The sequence below is a fragment of the Lethenteron reissneri genome, chromosome 28 (assembly GCF_015708825.2).
Source record: "Lethenteron reissneri isolate LAM-NWPU_2019-01 chromosome 28, ASM1570882v1, whole genome shotgun sequence".
Classification (NCBI taxonomy): Eukaryota; Metazoa; Chordata; class Hyperoartia; order Petromyzontiformes; family Petromyzontidae; genus Lethenteron; species Lethenteron reissneri.
In genome coordinates, this window is record NC_083806.1 from 7,015,962 (window position 1) to 7,036,513 (window position 20,552).

General features: G+C 50.8%; 1 protein-coding gene across 1 annotated transcript in view; it reads left to right on the plus strand.

Annotated features, from left to right (window-relative positions):
- Window positions 1–20,552, plus strand: part of LOC133348888 (collagen alpha-1(XXVI) chain-like) — a 125,668-nt gene that overhangs the window by 87,231 nt on the left and 17,885 nt on the right. The window contains 3 exon segments of the mRNA XM_061561974.1: window positions 11,196–11,257; window positions 19,467–19,626; window positions 20,275–20,319. Of these exon segments, the coding sequence (XP_061417958.1) occupies window positions 11,196–11,257; window positions 19,467–19,626; window positions 20,275–20,319 (267 nt within the window).

Below are 20,552 nucleotides of genomic sequence, written 5' to 3' on the forward strand. Positions count from 1 at the left end.
ACACACACACACACGTCCCCCCTGACACACACACACACGTCCCCCCTGACACACACACACACAAGTCCCCCCTGACACACACACACACACGTCCCCCCCTGACACACACACACAAGTCCCCCCTGACACACACACACACACCTCCCCCCTGACACACACACACGTCCCCCCTGACACACACACACACAAGTCCCCCCTGACACACACACACACGTCCCCCCTGACACACACACACACGTCCCGCCTGACACACACACACACACCTCCCGCCTGACACACACACACACAAGTCCCCCCTGACACACACACACACAAGTCCCCCCTGACACACACACACACACACGCCCCCCCTGACGCACACACACGTCCCCCCCTGACACACACACACACACGTCCCCCCTGACACACACACACACGTCCCCCCTGACACACACACACACAAGTCCCCCCTGACACACACAGAAGTCCCTCCTGACACACACACACACGTCCCCCCTGACACACACACGCACACGCTCCCCCTGACACACACACACAAGTCCCCCCTGACACACACACACACAAGTCCCGCCTGACACACACACACACGCCCCCCCTGACACACACACACAAGTCCCCCCTGACACACCACACACACAAATCCCGCCTGACACACACACGCCCCCCCTGACACACACACGCCCCACCTGACACACACACGCCCCCCCTGACACACACACACACAAGTCCCCCCTGACACACACACACCCCCCCTGACACACACACACACACAAGTCCCCCCTGACACACACACACACACAAGTCCCCCCTGACACACACACACCCCCCCTGACACACACACACACACAAGTCCCCCCTGACACACACACACGTCCCGCCTGACACACACACACACGAGCCCCCTGACACACACACACACAAGTCCCCCCTGACACACACACACACGAGCCCCCTGACACACACACACACAAGTCCCCTCTGATACACACACACACACGTCCCCCCTGACATACACACACACACACACGTCCCCCCTGACACACACACAAGTCGCCCCTGACACACACACACAAGTCCCCCCTGACACACACACAAGTCCTGCCTGACACACACACACGTCCCCCCTGACACACACACACGCCCCCCCCTGACACACACACACACACGTCCCCCCTGACACACACACACGTCCCCCCTGACACACACACACACAAGTCCCCCCTGACACACACACACACAAGTCCCCCCCTGACACACACACACACACGTCCCCCCTGACACACACACACACACACATCCCCCCTGACACACACACACACAAGTCCCCCCTGACACACACACACACGTCCCCCCTGACACACACACACACACAAGTCCCCCCTGACACACACACACACAAGTCCCCCCTGACACACACACACACACACGTCCCCCCCTGACACACACACACACACGTCCCCCCTGACACATACACACACGTCCCCCCTGACACACACACACACAAGTCCCCCCTGACACACACACACAAGTCCCCCCTGACACACACACACACGTCCCCCTTGACACACACACACGTCCCGCCTGACACACACACACACACCTCCCCCCTGACACACACACACACACACACGTCCCTCCTGACACACACACACACGTCCCCCCTGACACACACACACACAAGTCCCCCCTGACACACACACACACACGCCCCCCCTGACGCACACACACGTCCCCCCTGACACACACACACACGTCCCCCCTGACACACACACACACGTCCCCCCTGACACACACACACACAAGTCCCTCCTGACACACACAGAAGTCCCTCCTGACACACACACACACGTCCCCCCTGACACACACACGCACACGCCCCCCCTGACACACACACACAAGTCCCCCCTGACACACACACACACAAGTCCCGCCTGACACACACACACACGCCCCCCCTGACACACACACAAGTCCCCCCTGACACACACACGTCCCCCCTGACACACACACACACGCTCCCCCTGACACACACACAAGTCCCGCCTGACACACACACACAGAAGTCCCGCCTGACACACACACACACGCCCCCCCTGACACACACACACGTCCCCCCTGACACAAACACACACACACAAGTCCCCCCTGACACACACACACACAAGTCTCGCGTGACACACACACACACGTCCCCCCTGACACACACACACGTCCCCCCTGACACACACACACACAAGTCCCCCCTGACACACACACAAGTCCCCCCTGACACACACACACACGTCCTGCCTGACACACACACACAAGTCCCCCCTGACACACACACACGCCCCCCCTGACACACACACACAAGTCCCCCCTGACACACACACACACGTTCCTCCTGACACACACACACAAGTCCCCCCTGACACACACACAAGTCCCCCCTGACACACACACACGTCCCCCCTGACACACACACACACGTCTCCCCTGACACACACACACACAAGTCCCCCCTGACACACACACACACGCTCCCCCTGACACACACACGTTCCTCCTGACACACACACACACAAGTCCCCCCTGACACACACACACGTCCCCCCTGACACACACACACACACAAGTCTCCCCTGACACACACACACACGTCCTGCCTGACACACACACACGAGCCCCCTGACACACACACACACACGTCCCCCCTGACACACACACACACGTCCCCCCTGACACACACACACACACGCGTCCCCCCTGACACACACACTCAAGTCCCCCCTGACACACACACACACGTCCCCTCTGACACACACACACACAAGTCCCCTCTGACACACACACACGTCCCCCCTGACACACACACACACAAGTCCCCCCTGACACACACACACGCTCCCCCTGACACACACACACACAAGTCCCACCTGACACACACACACACACGTCCCCCCTGACACACACACACACACGTCCCCCCTGACACACACACACACAAGTCCCCCCTGACACACACACACACACGCTCCCCCTGACACACACACACACAAGTCCCCCCTGACACACACACACACACAAGTCCCCCCTGACACACACACACAAGTCCCCCCTGACACACACACACACACAAGTCCCGCCTGACACACACACACACACACGTCCCCCCTGACACACACACACACACGTCCCCTCTGACACACACACACGCTCCCCCTGACACACACACACGTCCCCCCTGGCACACACACGTCCCCCCTGACACACACACACACGTCCCCCCTGACACACACACACACACGCTCTCCCTGACACACACACACACACGTCCCCCCTGACACACACACGTCCCCCCTGACACACACACTCAAGTCCCCCCTGACACACACACACACACGCTCCCCCTGACACACACACACACACACAAGTCCCCCCTGACACACACACACACACACAAGTCCCCCCTGACACACACACACAATTCCCCCCTGACACACACACACACGCCCCCCCTGACACACACACACACGTCCCCCCTGACACACACACTCAAGTCCAGCGATCCCTCAGCATTCTTCCTTGAAGGGAGCGCTGCTGGGCGCTTTTGGGGTTTCCGCCACGGGAGGCGGAAAAGAGAAAATTTGGCCGCCACAACAAAAGACAAAAAAACATTATTTGATTTTTGTAGCCCCCCCCGCCACCCGTCACTTTTTGTTGCCCCATCTCTCGTTTTGTGAAAACTGTTCTGCGTTTTACCCTGAGCTAGCCCCGTGCCCCCCACAAGATGGCAACGGCAGCCCCCCCCCCCCCCACACACACACAAACTCCCTTTTCCTCCCCCACGCATTTCTCTTATTTTCTTGCTTAGTTTGTTGTCCTTCCCCCGCACCTCCAATAAGCACGATTGGCTAGGTACGGTGCCAAAGAAGTTCAACATACATACAGGCCGCGGCTGACTGTGACGGGATATTGTCTCTCTGGCTGTGTGTCGACCGCCTGTGATTTTCCCCAACGAGGTGATGCTATTTAAAGCTTTCGTGACTGCAGAGATTCATCTTCTTGGTTCTTTCGGTAAAGTCACGTAGAATGGAAATAATAAATTAAAAAAATCTGACTCTGTCTCTCCGACAGACCTGTGCTTCACCTGAGGACGGCTGCTTGCGTTGTGGCCGAAACGTCGTGAGAATTATTTTGTTATGTTGTATTTTTATTATTTTATTATTTCCATTCTACGCGACTTTACCGAAAGAACCAAGAAGAGGTGATGCTACTCAGGATATTTGCGCTGCGATGAATTTCCCACGTGATGATAAGCTACTTCGTTGAGCTATCATTAGTGGCCAGGTCTCTTCTGATACATAGCTGTATAGCTCAGTGGGCCTTACCTGGTCAAATCAAAAAATTGTTCAGTTAGGTTAGTTAAGGTAAGGGGCGCCGTGGTGGCGAGATGTTAGCTCCTTCGCCTGGTCTACAGGAGGTCGTGGATTTGATCCTGGCCCTGACGCCTGCTGTATTTTTGGAATGTGAGTGTTTCTCTCTCCCCGTGGTCGTGTGGATTTTTTTCTCCGGATCCTCCGGGTTTCCCTCCACATTTAGAATCAACATCACGCGTTCAGAGTATTTGGCTACTATACATTTCCACGTGATAAGACATTTCGTTGAGCTATCATTTTTGGCCAGGCCACTTCTGAAAAAGAGCTACATAACTCAGGGGGCTTTACCTGGTAACATAAAAACAGCAAATATTAAGCCCTACTTGAGAGGCTCATGGCCCACTTGCAAGGCCGGTTCTGCCGTTCCCTTCCCCCACCACAACGTTGACCCAACGTTGAACGCTTACAGGAGCGAGGGTGGAAGGTATCCCCTTGTGCCGCACAGCGACAGCTGCCACTGAGGGGGGGGGTGCCCTTTGGACGTTCGAATTGCTGAGGCGTTTAAGCCATGCCGTATGAATGCAAATGTTATTCTTATTATTCATAGGTCCTGTCTTGCCCCTGAATCCTCATGACCCTCCGAGTGTATCCTCAACTTGTGATTGAATGTAGGGAAAGCGATGGCTCGATGTCTAACAGAGGAGAACGGTGCAGGTTTACAAACGAGTGAGTGTATTGAGATTGGAATTAGAGCTTTGTCAGGTCATTGTTGCTCATGGGTTTATGTTTTACCATGCTGACACCTGCCATCGGAATGTGGAATGTCCACTCCAAGCTCAGGGCTGCCCGACCGAGAAGAGTCTATCTTCGTTTAAGCGGCGAGATAATTCGATCTTAAAGTTGTTTAGTTTATCCAGGTAGTGGGGGGGGCTGGAGGGGACTGAGCCCCCCCCCTTCCACCACCATCCTGATGAATTCTCAGCCCCCCCCTCCCCCCCCATTCTAAATTCTTAAAGAGTCAAGTCAAAAACTGTTGTAACGATATTAATCACCGGTGGCGGGGTGTTTTTGTAGGCCTCTCCTCGCACACACAGTGGGTGAGAACCAGAGCAGCGTTCCCGTAGACCAAAGCAACTCCTATCGTTACTCATTCTGTTTAGAGTTTAACATTGTTTTTGAAATGTTTGCTTAACATTGACTGGGTCGTGACCAACCCTGAGTTTCCCTCCCTCTGCCCCCAATCCCCCCCCACTTTCCTCGTCGACCCCCCCCCCCTCCCCCCCACCGCATTAAAAACATCTCGCGCTACAGAGGTTGTGTCCAGGGAAGCCTCAAAGAATCTCAAGACTCGTTTTCAGGAGTTTCCTGCCACTCTGGGTGGCGCGATGTGCATTACTTCGCTTGGTACACAGGAGGTCGTGGCTTCGATCCCGACCCTGACGCCTGTATATTTGGATTCTTAGATTGTTTTCGGTAATGTCACGTAGGTAAAAAAATTACAATTAATAAAAGTAAAATAAAAATAAAATAAAAATCACGACGTTTCGGAGGCAACACAAGCTTACGTCTTCAGGTAGAACCGTCACAGCACGATAGCTGTATCAAGTGAGCAGCTATCGTGCTGTGACGGTTCCACCTGAAGACGGAAGCTTGTGTTACCTCCGAAACGTCGTGATTTTTATTTTATTTTAATTTTACTTTTATTAATTTTAATTTTTTACCTACGTGACTTTACCGAAAAACTTAAGAATATGAATCCTTGCAGTCACGAAAGCTTAAAATCTAGAACTATATTGGAGTTTGCGTGTTCACGCCGTGGTCGCGTGGATTTTTTTTTCTCCGAAACCTCCGCGGTTTTCCCTCTGAATTTAGAAGCGTGCGCGTTGAGAGAATTTGGCTGCTATGAATTTCCACGCGCTGACAGGCCACTTCATTGAGCTATCGGTCGTGGCCAGGTCGCTTCTAAAAAAATAACTGCATAGCTCTATGAGCCTAACGTGGTAAAATAAAAAATATACACTGGTCAACAAAAAAAAACATTTTTTTCTGGCCTGGACTTTTGCAGCTGTTTTAGACTAATTTCAGGGTGCTGATTCCAAATCTGATCTCAGATTTGCTCTATCACATCTCATTTTATGCTATCGGCATACCCCATTTTCATTGCTTTTACCCGAAATTAACTCTGTCACTTATGATTGCAAGTTGTTACGAGTCAGTGACTGCTTTAGTGTTAAAATATAGTGCTGTATTTTTAGGATAGTGTGTTTATAATATCATTTTATGTAGATATCCACATTTATTGAATATTTTTCTTCTGCAGTTTTTATTGAAAAAGCAATATTTGATATCTCAAAAACCTTGAATGTGATAGACAAAAACTGATGCCAGATTTGGAATCAGCACCCCAAAATTACCTTAAAACTGTTGCAATACCTTATGCCAGAAAAAGTGTGTTGACCAGTGATATGGTTTTCGTCGTAAGTAGTTGGGGATGTTTTGTTCATGCTGTCACTGAGTGTTGATTACTCGTCTCATTAAGCAGGTATCGGGCGGAACAGCTGTGCGCGAAGGCCAGATCTATTAGCCAGATATTTTGTCAACGCTCTCCAACTGAGGGTGAAAGTGTTTATTTGTAGAAGGGTTAGAGTCGGCAGGCGGCTGAATTAGATACGGTAGAGTTGAATTCAGTGGAAGATCACCGATTTCATGAGATTGGTGTGGGTGGGTTTGGGGTGAATCCTATGATCTAATTTATCCACACAAATTACAACTAAACTATGAACTTTACAAATATTTTTTACCAGGTAAGGCCCACTGAACTACATAGCAATTTTTCAGAGGCGACCTCGCCACAAATGATAGCTCAACGAAGTGGCTTAGCATGTGGACATTTATAGCAGCCAAATACTCGAAACGCGCGTTGTTGATTCTAAATGTGGAGGGGAAAACAGGAGGACCTGGAGTAAAATCTACGTGACTACGGGAAGAGAGACACGCAAACTCCAAATATACAGGAGTCAGAGTCAGCATCGAACCCACGACTTCCTGTATACCAGGCGAGAAAGTTAACATCTCGCCACCATGCACCCAAATGAGTCTGTGTATCCGTAAAGCGTGGATAAACACAGATATGAGGATACATTTCCCCCAACTTCAAAATAACCTCTTCTCATCCACGAAAAAAGGCTCGGATGATAGGAACCGTAACCAAATTGACAATAATATATACGGCTAATGGGTGGAACTGGAAAGAAAATATAAGAGTGACCGATTAAAACACTTTCTATAGAATATAGACGATGATAAACGTATTGGACAGAAATGTGCATACAGGCCGGACGCAAGTAATATTAATAATTGTGCGAGCTAATCCACATCGTGTGATCCACCCCGTTGTATACCAGCTGATGCACCCCGTGTATACCAGCTGATGCACCACATATACCAGCTGATGCACCACGCGTTTACCAGCTGATGCACCACGTGTTTACCAGCTGACGCACCCCGTGTATACCAGCTGATGCACACCGTGTATACCAGCTGATGCACCCCGTGTATACCAGCTGATGCACCACGTGTTTACCAGCTGATGCACCACGTGTTTACCAGCTGATGCACCCCGTGTTTACCAGCTGATGCACCACGTGTATACCAGCTGATGCACCACGTGTATACCAGCTGATGCACCACGTGTATACCAGCTGATGCACCACGTGTATACCAACTGATGCACCCCGTGTATACCAGCTGATGCACCACGTGTATACCAGCTGATGCACCACGTGTTTACCAGCTGATGCACCACGTGTTTACCAGCTGATGCACCACGTGTTTACCAGCTGACGCACCCCGTGTATACCAGCTGATGCACCACGTGTATACCAGCTGATGCACCACGTGTTTACCAGCTGATGCACCACGTGTATACCAGCTGATGCACCCCGTGTGTACCAGCTTATGCACCCCGTGTATACCAGCTGATGCACCACGTGTTTACCAGCTGATGCACCACGTGTATACCAGCTGATGCACCACGTGTATACCAGCTGATGCACCACGTGTTTACCAGCTGATGCACCCCGTGTATACCAGCTGATGCACCACGTGTATACCAGCTGATGCACCACGTGTATACCAGCTGATGCACCACGTGTATACCAGCTGATGCACCACGTGTGTACCAGCTGATGCACCACGTGTATACCAGCTGATGCACCACGTGTATACCAGCTGATGCACCCCGTGTATACCAGCTGATGCACCACGTGTATACCAGCTGATGCACCACGTGTATACCAGCTGATGTACCACGTGTATACCAGCTGATGTACCACGTGTATACCAGCTGATGCACCACGTGTATACCAGCTGATACACCCCGTGTATACCAGCTGATGCACCACGTGTTTACCAGCTGATGCACCACGTGTGTATCAGCTGATGCACCACGTGTATACCAGCTGATGCACCACGTGTATACCAGCTGATGCACCACGTGTGTATCAGCTGATGCACCACGTGTTTACCAGCTGATGCACCCCGTGTATACCAGCTGATGCACCCCGTGTGTACCAGCTTATGCACCCCGTGTATACCAGCTGATGCACCACGTGTTTACCAGCTGATGCACCACGTGTATACCAGCTGATGCACCACGTGTATACCAGCTGATGCACCACGTGTTTACCAGCTGATGCACCCCGTGTATACCAGCTGATGCACCACGTGTATACCAGCTGATGCACCACGTGTATACCAGCTGATGCACCACGTGTATACCAGCTGATGCACCACGTGTGTACCAGCTGATGCACCACGTGTATACCAGCTGATGCACCACGTGTATACCAGCTGATGCACCCCGTGTATACCAGCTGATGCACCACGTGTATACCAGCTGATGCACCACGTGTATACCAGCTGATGTACCACGTGTATACCAGCTGATGTACCACGTGTATACCAGCTGATGCACCACGTGTATACCAGCTGATACACCCCGTGTATACCAGCTGATGCACCACGTGTTTACCAGCTGATGCACCACGTGTGTATCAGCTGATGCACCACGTGTATACCAACTGATGCACCACGTGTATACCAGCTGATGCACCACGTGTGTATCAGCTGATGCACCACGTGTTTACCAGCTGATGCACCCCGTGTATACCAGCTGATTGCACTTTGCAGCTGGTAACATGGTATCTGCTCCGACCTGCAGTTTTGAGCGCAACTGTCCTCACATCCTCGCAGAGCCAACCTGGTGGTGCCGCTGGAGATGCGGACGCCAGGTTCGAGTCTAGACCCCGGGGTGACTTCACATGAGACAAAGTCAAGACCCAGCGAGATCTTTGCGCGGACAAATAAGAGAGAAATTGCACAAATATTAACGGCCCATATCAGCTGCCGGCGCGATCACGTGAGCTACGCTGTTTAGTGAACGTGTTGTTTCTTGTCGGTGTGAGGGAACACTCAAGAGACAGATAAATTTCGGACAAAATTCAGCGGCGTTAGTTAGGCTGCTGGCCAGTCTGCCATTCTGCCGACCAGGCGGCCAGACAGCCGGCCAGCCGAACGTTGTTTTCGAAAAATATACAAAACAATGAATGTGTTTCTCGTGCGCGTGTGTCAGCGCTCTTAAATAAATGACTTTTTTATGGCCGGAGTGGGCCCGAGTGGGCCGTGGCGGTGAGCGGTCCGTGTAAAACAACCTTCTGGACTAAATCCACTATCAAAACGGCTCTTGCTGTGGCCTCGTGCGCACGTGTTAAAGAGATTGCAGAGTGCAACAAACAGCAACGGATTTGCCAGCCGCGGACGTTCGAAGTGCTCCTGGCTTTGCTCAGACACCGTGGTTGTAAATGCTCCACCGGCGTTTCCCGGACACTAAAGCTTTCAAAGCCGGGTGCCCACCGGAGCGATCAGTTGCACAACTCGGTTGCACGCAACTCCATCGCTTGCAACGAGAAGTTGCGCAAACAGTTTCTTACAATACAGACTCGACAGTCGAGCGGCAATCTGCTGAATAAAAAATTAGAAGAATGTTTGCGAACTAGGATAGGTTGTTACGATCATGAACATGCCGTTTAACTGCCCTTTTGCGCAACTACTCGCTTAGACGTGGATGAAGCGGTTGCAGGCGATTGCAGTTGAGTAATTCAGTGGCCCAACTGATGCTCAGAGGTGGGCCCAGTTTAGGTGATCTTGGCCTGTCTCGGACACCATAGCTTGCAACTTGCAGCACACTACAGTTAAGGAAATCTGTCCCGATTCAGCAAGCTTTGTTTTGTGCTTTTGATGTAATTTTAGCCCCAGTTATAATCCCAACTTGTGCCGTCAACATCATGCGTCACGAGACGCAGCATCCATGCGGATTGCTCGCAAAGCAGTGCAACGCCTTATGTTAGAGGATGACCCGCAGAAGTGAACACTGCAGAGCTACCTTTGAGATTTCCTTCACGTGACCTCTGGTCCACACAGTAAATGGCATAACCTTACCACCCGCTTTGCCATATGAGGGCAAAGTTCGTCGCGTGACAGCCAGACGCATGTTTAATTATTATATAAAAAATGTGTTGTATGATTAAGTGGCGATGGGTTTGTTTTTTTTGGGAGCAGTCATTGGTGGCTGAAACCCCGGAGTAGAGCCCAGCATTTTAGTCGTGCCGGCTCCTCGCTCTGAACTCGCGAGCCCCTCGGCCACCGCGACTGCGTTGTTATTCGTTTCATTCTCGAATTATGAATTTCAAAAAGTATATCACTTTGCAACGGAGATAAAAAAAATAAACCTCTCAGATGTCTCAATGCCTCCTCCTGTGCTTGCGCTGTGCGATGCAGGGTGCATGGACTGCGAGCGCCTCACCGAGCTGACGAGCAAACTCAAAGACATGGAGGCCAAGGTGAGCCCAGAGGAAGGTCATAACCACAAAACAGGTGGGGCTTTGCTATGAAAGCCGGGCGGGAGTGGTGAAGCACTGCTAAGGCAGCTAGGGTTAGTGGATCATACGAACGTTGCACAACTCCCTCGTTTCCATGGGCGTCGAGGAGGAGCCCGTACCACGGCTCGCCAAGAGAAGGCGGTAGGGCACAATTGTGGACTAATCTCCACCGGCCCCTTCTGCATGGGATAGAGCGTTGCCCCCTCGCACGCGTGGGTTTTCACCGGGTCCTCCGGTTTTCTCCCACTTGTTGTATGCGCACTCATTCATTGGCTGAAAACGTTCGTGTATAAAGGATCGCAGAGCTTGGGCAATTGCTGGTGCCTTTGTATTTACACTGGTATTTAAATTGGTAGATTGGAGAACACCTTAATGACCACGTCAGTACCTTCTTCTTCCCGTCCAGCCTCTGTTAAGGACGCTGCTAGATCAATAAACCTCAAGCAGCAGCATCAACATCATCCCATCTGTTGCCAGTGTTGCTGTGCTCGTGGGGAGCGGTCGTGGTAGCGGTTAGCGCTCTGCGCTCACGAACCCGGCGACCCGAGTTCGAGCCCCGCTCACGTCCAATGCCAGTGACGATTATATTATCTGAACCGGTCCTAGGCCTCCCCTGGGTCGACTCAGCCTCAAATGAGTTCCCGGTGTGCTGTGTAAACATCGCCACTGGGTAGAGAAATGTCGTGGTGTTGGCCACCCACCCCCTCGTGTGCCGTGCCGGCCTTCATAGTTGCTCGCTAACAGCACTTGTCCTAACAGCCTGCTGAAGGCTATACGGGGGATCTTTGTCCTTGTGTCTCCTTCTCCCCTACGCCAGTCACCCCCTCCACGTCCTTTCGTTTCCTTCCTCTAGCACACCGCCATGGCTGGCTGGTGGCATTCCCTCCGGACAATGCAGTGCGTTTCAATTCGGATTTACGCAGCGTTCCAACGCAACCCGCATCTCAACGACGATGTAAATAGTCTTGGTCAATCTACTGCTGGACGAAGGCCCCGTGTCAGTCACGGGGGCGGGGGGGGTTTGCTCAACGTTTTGCTTAACAAGTAACGAAGCAGAGAGCTTCTTGACAAAACCCAGGGCCTCGTCTCGAGACAAAAAACTGAAGCAAGGCTCCAGGCTGATGGATGGCGCCCGTTACAGAGCAAATGCTGCGTCGTTCTGTTCGGACGCGGAAGTTTTGCAGCGAACACCCGGCACGCGTCGACTCAAATCTCGGGCGATGCATCTGTGCGAATTTATGTGCGTTTGTGCATTCGTGTATGTGTCTGTATGCACGTGTGTGTGTGTGTGTGTTTGATTGTTTTTGTATATGCGTGGTGCTCGTCAACGCCACTCCTATTAAGGCCTTAATAGGTGCTCGCTAACAGCATTTACCATAAGAGCCCGTCTGGTTATACCGGACGGGGGTGACTTTATCTGTGTGCGTGTGTATGTGTGTTTGGGTGTTTATGTATGTGTGTGTTTTTGGGTGTTTATGTGTGTGTGTGTTTGAGTGTTTATTGGTGCGTGTGTATGTGTTGGGGTGTTTATGTGCATGTGTTTGGGTGTTTATTGGGTGTGTATATGTGTTTAGGTGTTTGTGTGTGCGTGCGTGTGTATGTGTTTGGGTGTTTATGTGTGCGTGTGTATGTGTTTGGGTATTTATGTGTGCGTGTGAGGTTCTGGCCAGCCCTGAAATCCGTGCTCTCCACCAGCACTTGCCCCAACAGATTGTTAAAGGCTAGCCGGGGAATATTCGCCTTTGTATATGCAATTGAGTATTCAAGTTTGTGTGTACATTTTAATGAGAACAGAATGAATCGAAGCACTATTAAATGCTCATGACTGGCAATAGAAAACACTTCTAAAATGGTCCCATAATTTAACATCGTGAACTCGTTTTTACGGAACACAGGGCGTGTTGTTTTTTTGTTGTTGTTGGGTCAGACATCTGTGTGCACACGTGTTTGTGTGCTCGCGTGTGTGCGAGAGAGTGTGTGTGTGTTTATAGTAGGGGAGCGGTCGTTTGTGCACTCGCTCTACGAACCCGGCGACCCGAGTTCGATTCCCGCTCTCGGCCGACACCAGTGATGGTGATTTGAACCGGTCCTGGGCCTCCCCTAGGTCTGCTCAGCCTCAAATAAGTACCTGGTGCGGTGTGTAAACACCACCCGTTCGTGTGCCGCGTTTGCCATGATAGGAGCTCCCTAACAGCACTTGCCCCAACAATCTTTTCAGGCTATAGGGGGCAGGGATCAGTGTCTTGGTGTTTGTTGATATGCCTCGTGATATTAGTATCATATTTATTAGCCAAGGTCATGCCACTTCTGGGAGAAGACCACCCCAAGCCGCCACCATCTCTCACAAATCCTGCGGTGTGACAGTCCACCTCGCTCCTGCACACGAGCTGAGTTTATATTAGTAAAGAACACAAAATAATAACAACAACAACTATCATAAGGGTAATTTGATTATAAGTACATACATGTGCATATGGTTTGCATAAATGACAGGCAATCGTTGCTTCCAAGAACGATTCAAAGCATATATCGTGAGCGTCAACATTTATTTGAATAAGAATTTGAGGATTTTCGCTCAAACGGCGTTTAAAATCCGCAGCGTCTCAAAGCAACCGCATCAGTTAAACCGAGGCATCTTTACAGGCCTCGTGTGCGCGTGTGTTCGTGCGTGTGATTTATGAAGTTGCTGCTTGAATGAACTTAGGCGTAACGTACAATAACAGATTGATTATACTACCCGCTAGCGAGCAGTGGAGTAAACACAGCCCGGCAGTGTGGCTTTCAAAAAGTCCTTTATTCACATTCACTGCCCCATTCATTACATTAGAGGTTTAATCGGTCACATTTGGCCGCCAAATGCTGAACCCATCATTGTCCCAAGTAAATAAAAAATAAAACGTAAGTCCACGTCAGTTCAGTCGGACAATGTGAATCCTTCGAATGGATTGAACAACATTTCTAGGTGACCGGGTGGTTCGAGCGTTAATCGGACACCGCTAAGATTCTGGGTTGGCCACCTGTGATTAGACCTTGTCCTCAAGTGTACGTGTGCACGTTTAACTTCTTTCGCACCGTACGTAGCCAACCGCGCTAATCGGAGGTGCGCATCAAGTCGTCTCAGTCCGGTCTTCATCTTGTTGTGGGTGCGTTCGTTTATATGTGAGTGGAAGTCTACATTTATTTGACCAATTCGAAAGAACATTTGAACATTTTTGTTAAAATTAATTATTCTTCACTCTCTTAATAGTTGGGGGTTTTGTTGTTGTCGTTTTAATCCTCCAGAGGTGGCAGGAAAAGTGAAGAGTGCTTCGACATGGAATTTCAAAATAGGATGCGACAGGGAATCAATTTGAAAGCTACAATCAGGATGCGGAGGTTGTGATGGGTGGGACAACGTGTTCCAGGATGGGGGGGGGGGCAGGTCCCAGAGACCGGCGCTGCAGTGGCACCCGGAGGTTTTGCGGCGAAAGGGAAGACCTGAAGCCAGGCGGCGTTAACAATGAATCCTCAGAGGTTGGGTGTCGACTGTGTGACAGTTGCCGGATCAGGCAGGAGGAAGGAAGTGATGGCAATGTGTGATGATGGTACCCGACATCATTATTGGCCCGTGGGTGATATCTGGATGTTGATCGCTATATGCAAGCGGGTTCCCCCGTGGTCATTGCGAATAACGCCGATTCTTCTTCGGCCCTTGCCACGTGCATCAAATCTCGCGCGAAATGATCGATGCCGTCGTTGCATTTGTATACGCTGTGAGTAATGAGTACAGGGGTGCAGCGGTTTGCTTAGTGGTTAGTGCGCTGTGCGATCAGAGTTCAAATTTCCAGCCACGAGCGATTTCCAAAAGGGTCGTGGGTGTCATCAACCCACACTGATTGGCGTGGTGAGGTATGGTCCAACAAACCCTCGTGACTGACACGGTTGGTTCAAAGGCCTTCATCCAACAGTGGATTAACGAAAGGTCTCTATATATAATCAATATTACTTTGTATTATTATTGAACTGAAAGGCATACACTCTACTTGAACACAAACTTTAAGGCATCGCGGGGAAAGACGCTGAACCAAGTCAACCCCTGAGTGGCTTTTTATGATGATGCTAATAACAATAATTACCATTTTAAAAACAATATGAATCGCTTCAGCTCGCCAATAACCGCAGTGTAAATGAAAGAAAAAACATTCTTGCGAATTATGACAATTCTGGCAAATCGTCTAATTCGGGACGGGGGGTGGTGGGGTGGGGGCGGGGTGGGGGTAGTAGGGTGGGGGCGGTGGGGTGGGGGCGGGGTGGGGGTGGTGGGGGTGGGGTGGGGGTGGTGGGGTGGGGGTGGGGTGGGGGTGGTGGGGTGGGGGTGGTGGGGGCGGCGTGGGGGGTGGTAGGGTGGGGGTGGTGGGGTGGGGGTAGTGGGGTTTGGGCGGGGTGGTGGGGTGGGGGTGGTGGGGTGGGGGTGGTGGGGTGGGGGTGGTGGGGTGGGGGTAGTGGGGGCGGGGTGGGGGTGTGGTGGGGTGGGGTGGGGGTGTGGTGGTGTGTGTGGGGGTGGGTATTGGCAGGGTGGGAGTTGAACCGTTCCACGTCTGTTGCGAGACCTCCCCCAGCGCACCGCAGAGACAGCGGCGGCTGCATCGCGCGTGCGGTGAGATGCGCGTCGTCGTTTTTTTGCCACCGCCACGCGGTTTAGCGACAGCCACGCGAGTGAGGCAGCAGCAACAGCAGAAGCAGCGACGGCCACCCAGTCCGACTTGACCTGCGTCTGCGAATGTTCAGGCGTCGAATGGCCGCAGCCAACGGATTCCTCCAGCACAAATAAATTTTCTGATTCTGAACAGTTTACATCACCCGTCTCGTGTTCGCAATCCCTGACCACCCCACCCACGTAAGGGAGAGGATCACTGGTGTGGCGCTAGGAATGCAGGCAAAAGCTTAGGGCCCCAAGTAAACCAAGGGGTTCCCAGATGTATTTAACAAAAAACGAATAAATATCAGTTCGAACTCAGATCCTTGTGTCAATAAATGCATACAGAAATCTCATCATTCTAATGGCACACTTACAAATGTTTGTAATTAATCAATAGCCTTTGTTATTTCACACGTCGATATAATCGCCAAAAACCGCCGATGATGATATCAGCCACTACGCTGAGCATTCGTGTGTTGCGTGTCGTCATTTTAAGATGTTCTGTGTCCATGTTTTAGTTTGTTGCGGTTGCACCCGAGTCAAGAGCCACATGGCTCACGGGGCTCTACCTAATAAATAAACTTGAAACTTGAAACGCAAGTTAATATAAGTAGCGTTGTTTCCCGGCAGACTGTTTGTCACATGACGCACCCAAAAACGAATTTATGCTTAGGTCCGGCCCCCCAATGAGCTGGTACCACCATTGACTGAGCCCCCCCCCCCCCCATCATCATCCACGCCCTGCTGAAGGTTTAGCGGCCCCCTTTCTAAACTCTCGAAATATTTATCAGCAGTGGCGGCCTCCTGTACAGCACAGGGCACGAGAGCCGAATACAGGATGGACAACAGCGGGTTGCATCTTGGCTGCCGCCATAAAACGTCCACGTGATGATGACATCAGCAACCTCACTATGGGAACCTCATTTGCCAGTAAAAATATGATAATTGTTTTTTTTTACCCTTCTATCTGGCAACAAAACTGACACCTTTTTTGACAAGGAGTCATGTTTGCATAGACCGCAATACCTGCATCAGAGTTATGTCTTTTGTTTGTATTATGACTGTAGGTATTGCGGTCTATGCAAACATGACTCCTTGTAAAAAGGTGTCAGTTTTGTTGCCAGGTAGAAGGGTAAAAAAACAATTATCATATTTTTACTGGCAAATGAGGTTCCCATAGTGTAGATGCTTGCCCCGAGCTCTCATACTCTGATGGTGCATTGTCTTTGAGTTGTGCGCCTTTTGGCGTCATCTGGTCCAACCCATGTGAGACTAGGCTCTAAGGAAAGCTGTCTCGGGTGTGGACCAATCAACTTCAAGGACAGTGCACATTATCAGAGTTATGTTCTTTTGTTTGCATTATGACTGCAGGTATTGCGGTCTATGCAAACATGACTCCTTGTAAAAAGGTGTCAGTTTTGTTGCCAGATAGAAGGGTAAAAAAACTATTATCAGCAACCTCGTTGAGCATTCGTTTGTGATAGCCAGTTTGCTTGTTTTAAAAGAGCTACATTACTCGGTGGGCCTTACCTGGTTAAAATAAAATTAAAAAAAATGGTTTAGTTGAGCATCGTCACTCATTCTGTTCAGCGTTCAACGTTTGTTTTATTTTGTTTTATTTTATTTCTAACTACGTGACTTTACCGAACGAACCAAAGAGTACGTTTAACGTTTGTTTAAAGTTTACTTAACATTGACCGCGTCGTGCCCTCACAGAGTTATGCCCCCCTACCCCTCCCCTCCTTTTTAAACAAAGGTCACGCTAATGGCTCACGCTGAGCCAACGGTGGAAATTCCACATTGGCAGGGGCGAGCCTTTTCATTTCACAGCCGCTATTGACATCCCCCCACCCCCAAATTGATATTTGTTTGATAGAACATTTGTTATCGAACTCCCAAACTCGTACTCTTAGGTTTTTTTTCGGTAAAGTCACGTAGGTAAAAAATAAATAATAAAAATAAATAATTAAAAAATACGTGACTTTACCGAAAAAACCTAAGAGTATGAATCCTTGCAGTCACGAAAGCTTCAAATCTAGAATCCCAAACTCGTGATTGTGAGCCTTTACTCTAACCCAGGGGTCTGCAACCTGCGGCTATGGATCCGCATGGGGCTCGTTAAGGACTGCCTCGTGACCGGTATTTATTGAGGATATCACCGTCTCTCGTATTCACCACACAGTGCACTGCGGCTCTTGAAATATTGGGGGGGGGGGGGGGGTTACCGAATTCGAACAGAAATGGTTCTTCTTCTTGTTTCTGTTCACGACCCCTGCTCCAGGCACTGCTTGATTTGACTAAGCCGATATCTTCTCTCCTACTGGAGATAGTCTCCACTCTAAGACCAGCACAGGAATCTACATATCGTGGGTTCTCTTTTAAACACATTCCTGCAGAGGGAGCTGCTAGGAACGTTGGGTTGCTCGGTCAATGGCCAGAGTCAACGGCGGCGTGGTGTATTCCGCAAATATGGCCGACTGTGAGGGCGGGCACAAGCCGGCGTGAGTAGGTTAAACGTTGAGTTTTATAAGGGCACCACGGGGTAACCAGCCCATCCCCACCCAGCCCCACCCCTCCCACCCCCCACCCAGCCCCTCCCCACCCTCCCCACCCAGCCCCTCCCCATCCTCCCCTCTCCACCCAGCCCCACCCTTCCCATTTTTGGATGCACGACGGACGGACGGACACAATAATCCCCTGTGGGCTGGTGGAACCAGGAGGTTCCTACCAGAAACAAACGCTTTTGGATGTCGTGCCACGTGTGTCAAAGAGGGAGGAATTGTTTTGACAATTACGAGGAGAGAAGCTGCTATTGCTCTGCAACGGGGAATTAAGAGACAGCCGTCATGTTCACGACGCTTTTTTCATAATCCTCCCGTGCTCACAGGAACCTGATTTTTTTTTTACGTTATAGTAAAATGCCAAGATAATATTCGTTGTGATGGGGGTTTTTTTTGTCTATGTTCACTAGGCTTTAGAGAATATTTTGGCAAAAGGAAGTGCTTTGATTGGAGCACACATTTGGAGAATGAGAGCGATTTTAAATGAGCCATAGTCAGTCTTCTGTATGCGTTACTTTCACCGCTTCGATGTCGCTATTTATTTTATTATTTTACGTCTTCTGAACTTCTTCTTTCACCCTTTCAATCCAACACAATGTCTTGGTGGTGTCATCACGGGTAGCCGAACTCGGAATCGAACCCAGGACCTCAGCTGCACAGGCCTCGGTGCTCAGACCTCGAATCCCTTGAGCCACTCCAGCCACCTCTAAAAATCATTTTTAAAAAATATGTTCACACAGCTCTCTCACGGACCCCCTAAGTCAACCCGGCACCATCGCTATTTCTCATCACCTGTGTAATTGTAAACCCAGTGTATGCAACGCTAGGGTTGAGTGGGTCCTGTGAATGCGCACGCGCTTTGCTCGCGAGGTTGGCTCCGTCGGCTCACGTCGCCGTGTCCGCCCCCCCCCCCCAACTCTCCCTCCGCCAGGTGCGCCTGATGGAGTCGGGGGACAGGGCGGCAGGGGACTCGAGCAATGAGCTCCCGGCCGAAGCCGCGGGTCAAGGGGCCCACGGGCCTGAGGTCACGGCAGAGGTCGCGTTCGGGTCCCTCCTCCCGCAAGGGCCCATGGGCCTGCCTGGCCCTCAAGGTCAGAAGCGCCAGCGTATGCGCGCGGCACGTGCGTTTGTGATGCGTGGTACCGTGTGACGGCGGTGCAGTGGGTTACCGTGCTGTGCCATGGAGTGTGCCGACTGACTTCGATTCCTGACCACGGCTGACATCAATGGCGAGTGACAACTGAACCGGCCCTGGCCGTCAAGCAACTCGCTAGCAGCACTTGCCCCAAACAGTCTGTATGGAATAATAATAGGGGGTTTCCCCTTTTTTCTGGCAACAAAACTGAAACCTTTTTACAAGGATTCGTGTCTGCATTAACCACAATACTTGCAGTCAAAATGCAAACAAAAACATACTATGATAATATATGCATTGTCCTTGAAACTGGGGAAAAAGGGGACAAAACCCTATTATTATATTTTGGTACTGGCAAAGGAGGTCTAATGATGTAGTTTGTATGGATATGTATATCGGGGATCTTTGTCTCTGCGTCCATATAGCAGTGGTGCGGCAGATAGAACACTGTGCTACGAACAATGCCACCTGGTCAGATTCAGTTTTGTATGTTCTGCCCCAAAATTAACAATTGCCGAACTATGAACAAAGTTGTTAACTAATGTAAGACACGTGGTACATGCGTTCATTGATCCGTGGCGTGTCTTCGCGCGCGCACCCACAGGGCTCCAAGGGGAGAGGGGACCGGCCGGACAGCCCGGGAAGCAAGGTGAGAAAAGTTAAATCCATCAAACGTTCATTTTCGATGAAATAATATCATCGGTTATTTTCATATTCGTTATATGTAATTGGTTCGTGTGCGAGCCCTTAAACCACTAGGGGCCGCTACATTCACTATTGCAGTGCCGACCTGCCCCGCCAGTCTGGGACTCCCATTCGTGTTGTTGACTCCCTCCACCCCTGTTCAAGTCCAGGCTCGAGGCCTACGTTTCCCTCTGTCGA